Here is a 6,000-nt window from a genome sequence, read left to right as displayed (position 1 = left end):
GTAGAATTCAAGTTGGTTGGTTGAAGTGGAGGAATGCTTCGGGCCTTTTGTGTGATAGAAAAGTATCGCTTAGACTGAAAGGAAAATTTTATAAGATGGTGGTGAGACCTGCAATGCTCTATGGCGCTGAATGTTGGCCTTTAAAAGAGAAGCATAATAATAAGTTAAGTGTTGCCGAGATGAGAATGATTAGGTGGATGAGTGGCTTTACACTTAGAGACAAAATGCGGAATGAATATATTTGTGATAGGGTTGGTGTAGCTCCTGTGATGGACAAAATTAGAGAAAGTCGTCTTAGATGGTTTGGTCACATTAAACGTCGACCATCTGATGATCCGATTAGGAGAGTAGATGTTTTAGATTCGACTTGTATTAAGAAATGAAGAGGTAGACCCAGAAATACTTGGGCTTATTGTATTAAAAATGATCTAAATTTACTAGAACTAAATGAAAATATGACACTGACTAGGACGCAATGGAGAAAAAGGATTCATGTAGCCGACCCCACATAGTGGGATTAAGGCTTTGTTGTTGTTGTTGAATACATGTTTACAGCCAATCACACGGAGTAATGCATTATATTTGAGTTTATAGGCTTTTACCCTCTTTCAATGATTTGTAACTTCCATATCTGCAGCTGCACTTTGTCATAATGAATGTGGCATGATTTTTCTTTCTCCCACGTTGTCGGATTTATGATCGTACTGCAGCACTTAATCGTATCATGAGGGCATGCAACTAACTTAGTGTTACAGGATTTTTGTGCATTTGGAGTCTGTTACAACGAGCACTAAGTTGCTTTTATTTTCTTAGGGAATTTAAAAATTCTTCTTGTGCTACTGACCTGAAATGTTGGTTTATTTAGTGAAAGTAGGTCATATACATTGCCGTTTATGGATGCAGCTTGTAGTGGTTTGATCCTACACTTCATTTTATCAAACTGTCGCATGATTGCTATTGCAGTATTTCACTAATTGATGCACTTGATTTATTACGGTGTAACTAATGCTTTAAAGTTTTCTTATGCAGTTATATACATCATTTTTTGGTATATTCTCTTTTTTCCTTTTTCGGGAACATGAATATGCTTGTTGGATTCTGAAATGAATTTGTCTTTTCTAGGTTTGAAACTCCTGATGAGATCCTAAAATGGCTGTTAAAAACAAATTCAAGCTATTTGCACTTGTGGGAATCGCCTTCTGTATAGTGTCACTGCTGGTACATCTTCTGCTTGCAAATTATTCAGCCGGGGACATCATACAATATAGGCCAACTGTAGATAAGATATACCAGCATGGAAAGGTACGTTTGTGGTTGCTCCAGTTTCTTTATCTACTGCAATTTCCAGGGATTCCTTCTTAACTTTTGGGTTAAATGAGCCATTGCTGGTGGAAGTAATTCATCTTCTTTACACCCAATAATTCTTTTTTCTTGATAAGTAAATTACTGTTCTTGCTGTACTGATTTTTTGTTCTTTTTTAAATGCTTTGCAGAAGTTTAGGTACAGAAAGTTATGGGGTTCAATCCAATCTTTGGAGGCCTTGCAACCATTTGCCAACCCTAGGAAAGCTTATCCTGGTATTTATTCATAAAATTGCTAACTTCATGAATGCAGACAAGAATTTAATCCTTTTATGCTCTCGCATATCGCATGTCTTTGAGGATGCTCTAGTGTGTTGTCATGCTTGTTCATATGTTACCTACTTCTTCTTGATCACCGTGTCTCCTGCCTCATCTATGTGTTTGTGCTTGTAATCTTGGCTTCACTCTCATGCCTACAAGTTGGTACTTGTTTCATCTTCACTTCTGCATATGGACTTTCCATGCTTTTCCCATCCCTAGCCTTAATATCGCTGCCTGATGGCTTCATTGTTTGGATTGTCTTTTGCTCTAGCTCTGGTAGGGCATTCATTGTCAGCCTCTCCTGCACCTAGGTTTGTAGTGTTGCCTTATCCTTCCACCTATTATTTATTTCTATTCTTCCTCTCACCTTCTACACCATGCTTTTTCACTTCTTCTAACTCAGGTTTATGACAAGGTTGCGTTTTTGACTTCCAATTTGGATCATATTCCTTTTTTGTTTTGTCGATGTTTTGTTGGACACTGCCTCTTCTTTCTCAAGCATTGGCTGCTGCTAGGATTTTGGGTGAAGCCAAAAGTAGATCAGCACCTCCCATCTCGTTGATATTTTGCTTCTCAGAGGCTCATCTAGCTTACTCTCTTATGGAACTGGTCCCTCCAAATACTCAACCTTTTTGCTCTTTTGCTAATGTTGTTGGTGGACAGGATGATCCAAGATTTCATTTATCCCCATCAAACAATTAATTCTCTTTGTTTTTTTAATCAAAGATTGATTATCACTTCTTTTAAGCATCCATCCCCATATCAGGGGAAACCTGCTCCAATTTTCATTGAAGAGGAGATATCATACCTTGCTATGGCTTTCCTTCTTTTTATTATTAACAAATTTTTATTGGGTCCTCCCAATCTGGAATTTATTTACAAATTTATTGTTGATTTGCTTTTAGTTATAGACCACTCCGTTGGGCTTATTTACCCTTGACATGTTATTATTATACTTCTCAGAAGCAGGTTATATGAGATTTTTCTCTTGCAGTTCTACTATCTAGTGATTTTGTGATGCATATTTTAAATGGTCTTTTCATTTTGACTCTTTTGAGGAATCATCCATCACTTCAGTTTGAATTACATTTAATTTTCTTAGATTATTTCAATCAATCAGACTTTATATTTTTTGGCTATATATTTGGAAAATATTAACAAGTGAATAATGTTATTGTTAATCTTTGGAGGCCATTTGTAGCAAAAGTTTTTGTTTAACTAAATAACACTTGTCAATTAGAAAAGGAGGTGTGGATTGACTCCTTGATTTGGGGATATTGATAGTTGAATTTGAAAGCATCATTGTATTTCATTTTTGCCTGTAATTTTTTTTAGCACAAATTATCTAAATGTTTCAAGCATTATCAAGATTTGAGAAAATTTAATTATGCGCAAGAGGCACCTTAGAATGATTGAATCGAAGCCTCTAACATTTTGGGGGATTCTCCTTCATTAATACAAGGTCTGCAATCAGAATTTGGAATTAGTTTAGATTATTCTTTGGAGTAAGGGGCTTTAAGGCCTGCACCTGCTAACCCTACCGTGGCAATCACATCAACACCTACAAGCATCAACGTTAATCTTTCTTCTATTATTACTGCAATGCCTCACTCTTATTATGTGAGCACAACTATCATTTGGATATTCTACATGGTTTTTGTTAAGATGCGAGTAACCAGAGTGTTGACTCTTTGGAGGATAGGGGGTTTTAGAGTCTATTTGCCAGATGATGCAAAATTGAGGAAAAATAATCTATTGTCATTCACTTACTCTTGCTAGGCTCTTTAAGCAGGGCGATCTGAATGTGTCTATTTGTAGTTCTCATATTCATCAGGATTTCTCATCTGTGGCTATCATGTTTTCTTTATCTTATCTTGTATACTTCTCTCTCTCTTGGGCAGTTCTTGGTAATTGCCTTTGTTATACTCATACCATTTTGTAATTGTTAAATTTTGACTTTTAAAAAGCATGACATTGTTAACTTAATTTGTTTTTTGTCGACTTTATTGCAATTCTACCTCGCAAGTCTTTGTCGTCTTTATTGCAATTCTACCTTGCAAGTCTCAGAGGGTCCCTTCCCTGATCCATCTACGTTCTTGTGGAATTTGTAGAATGACTTTGTAGGCTTTTCTACTTTTCTTCTACATTCATATCAATTAGCTAGCACTTGGGAAGATGGTTTTCAGATTACTGGTTTAAAGCAACGTTAAAATTTTTATTTTTTCGTGCTTGCTCAATCCCTGAGCCTGCAATGCAAATTTCATCATCTATTGCAAATTACATTTTGATTTATGTAAGTTCCATTATGTCCGGCGAGTTAGTTACCTGATGCAATGGCCGCCTTTGAAGCTTCTCTTAGCTAGCATCACCTGTAAAGCTGACAACAGTTTGCAGGATTAGTTTGCTAAACTTTCCTTAGAAATGTAATTATTTAGTTCCCCCTTAGCATCAGTATGAAGTTGGGAGTGACTCATGAAACATTTTCTTTTTTTATTTTATTTTATTGACAAAAATTTTAGTGTAAGGACTTTAGTTATGAATCAAATGGTTTTATTTATTGATGAAGCATTTATGAGCTTAGCTCAGTTTGGGGTGTAGTTCACATCTTTCACAAGGAGGTGGGATTAGTACAACTGCCGCATGAGATGCTCTTTATATGCCAGCTTAATTACTTTCATTTATATATTCTGAATGAATATATAGGGAAATTTACACACGTAGCACACAACTACTATGTTTTTACATATCTCACACTCAAACTTTCAGGTTTACATTCATTTCACTTAGCTGCGTTAAAATGCATGAAATGTCGTATTTCACTTTTGAAAAGTGGTAATAATAATATTTTTTATGTGATATTAAAGATTTGAGTGCTATATGTGCAAATATGAAAGTATTGGTTTGAGCTATGTAAATAGATAAGAATTGTGTGCTATGTATGTAAATGCCCCTTATATTTACTGGTCGAGGTATTAGTGTGATCTGGATGAGTTATTGAATCGGGAGGTTATATTTGTCCTACATAACGTGAACTGTTGATGTTTCTGCGGGCACTCTTAAGTAATGTCGTACCTTTAAATCTACTGAAGCAACATATAGTTATTGAAAATTTTCATTCCAGGCTTGTCACACTGCCAACAGTTGACTAGAAACTTGCTATATGTATTGCATGTTTGGTTCACTTATTAAACCCGGACATTCGTCAAATTTACTCAATTTATTTGGATTTGGATTTAAGATATCATTATGTTGGCTATTTGCTTCTCTTTTTGAATGTAAAATTTTCACTTAGCATGATATACTTTTTGTAACTTCTCTCATGCTACTTTACCGGGTTACAGTTCCAGGAAAACAAAATGGTTTTATATATGCGAAGATATATGGCGGATTTGATCAGGTTAAATCTTCGGTAGGCCACTTTCATTCAGGGTTCTTTTTTTTTTATTTGAAATTTCTCAATTGTTTGGTCATCACTTCTTCATAATCGTCAGATTTGTGATCTCGTTGCTGTTTCAAGATTGCTAAATGCCACTCTTGTCATTCCCGAGATTCAGGACAGTATTCGCTCCAAAGGAATTAGGTAATTTATGCAATGGAATTCCTCGGATGTTAATCAGTCTTCTGTTTTTGTGGTGGACTTCTTCCAATCTCTCTTTCTCCCCTTTTTTTTTCTTCATGCAGTTCCAAGTTTAAGAGCTTTTCTTATGTGTTTAATGAGGAGCAGTTCATAGCCGCGCTATCAAATGACCTGATTGTTGTGAAGAGTTTACCTAATGATCTTAGACAAGAAAGGAAAAGGAACAAGCATCCAACCTTTTCAATCAGATATTCAGCTTCCCCAAGCTTTTATATCAAAGAAGTATTACCTAAACTGAAGCAATCAAAGGCTGTTGGCTTGTTGATTTCTGATGGTGGATGCCTTGAGGTATTTTAAGGATACTAATGGCGGAAAATAACTTTTTTGTATTCATTTAAATTATTTTAATTCCGCTAATAGGCAATCCTATAGTTGTTTCCTTAATTTTCATATTCATCAGCTATACATGTCTATATTTCTGCATTGGTATTTTTTAAAACTAGGGCGCTTTGAATTTTTAGCTTAATTAAGTACTGGTGATGGCGTGGCAATGGAGGGGGGCATGAAGATTAGAAGTTCTGGAGTGCATAAAGGCTGGAACAATAATGAATAGAGATGAAAATGTTGAGTGGGCAATGATACTGAAAAGGATAGCAAATTTTATCCTTATTACAGAAGCAGCTGGCGGATTACTTATTGTGCAGCTTTTTAGACGATAGCTTGTTAGAGAAATGTGGTTTATGTTAGGCTGGTTTGAGTTTACTCAAAGGAGTAGAAGATGGACTATAAATGAGTAAACT

At 35.6% G+C, this 6,000-nt stretch overlaps 1 protein-coding gene across 3 annotated transcripts in view; it reads left to right on the top strand.

Annotated features, from left to right (window-relative positions):
- LOC110031301 (uncharacterized protein At1g04910) overlaps positions 1-6,000 on the top strand; it is a 45,537-nt gene that overhangs the window by 15,241 nt on the left and 24,296 nt on the right. For 2 of the 3 annotated variants that reach the window (XM_020734440.1, XM_020734441.1), the window contains exons 2-6: positions 1,123-1,302; positions 1,494-1,578; positions 4,965-5,032; positions 5,115-5,203; positions 5,305-5,548. In XM_020734440.1, coding sequence (XP_020590099.1) covers positions 1,150-1,302; positions 1,494-1,578; positions 4,965-5,032; positions 5,115-5,203; positions 5,305-5,548 — 639 coding nt within the window. In that variant the 5' untranslated portion in view covers positions 1,123-1,149. The remainder of the gene's footprint in view (positions 1-1,122; positions 1,303-1,493; positions 1,579-4,964; positions 5,033-5,114; positions 5,204-5,304; positions 5,549-6,000) is intronic. The other variant, XM_020734443.1, reaches the window with a different exon arrangement.

This window comes from Phalaenopsis equestris, unplaced genomic scaffold (assembly GCF_001263595.1).
Source record: "Phalaenopsis equestris unplaced genomic scaffold, ASM126359v1 Scaffold000800, whole genome shotgun sequence".
NCBI lineage: Eukaryota > Viridiplantae > Streptophyta > Magnoliopsida > Asparagales > Orchidaceae > Phalaenopsis > Phalaenopsis equestris.
Note: the sequence above shows the minus strand (reverse complement) of the source record. Positions and strands in the feature narration are given on the sequence as shown.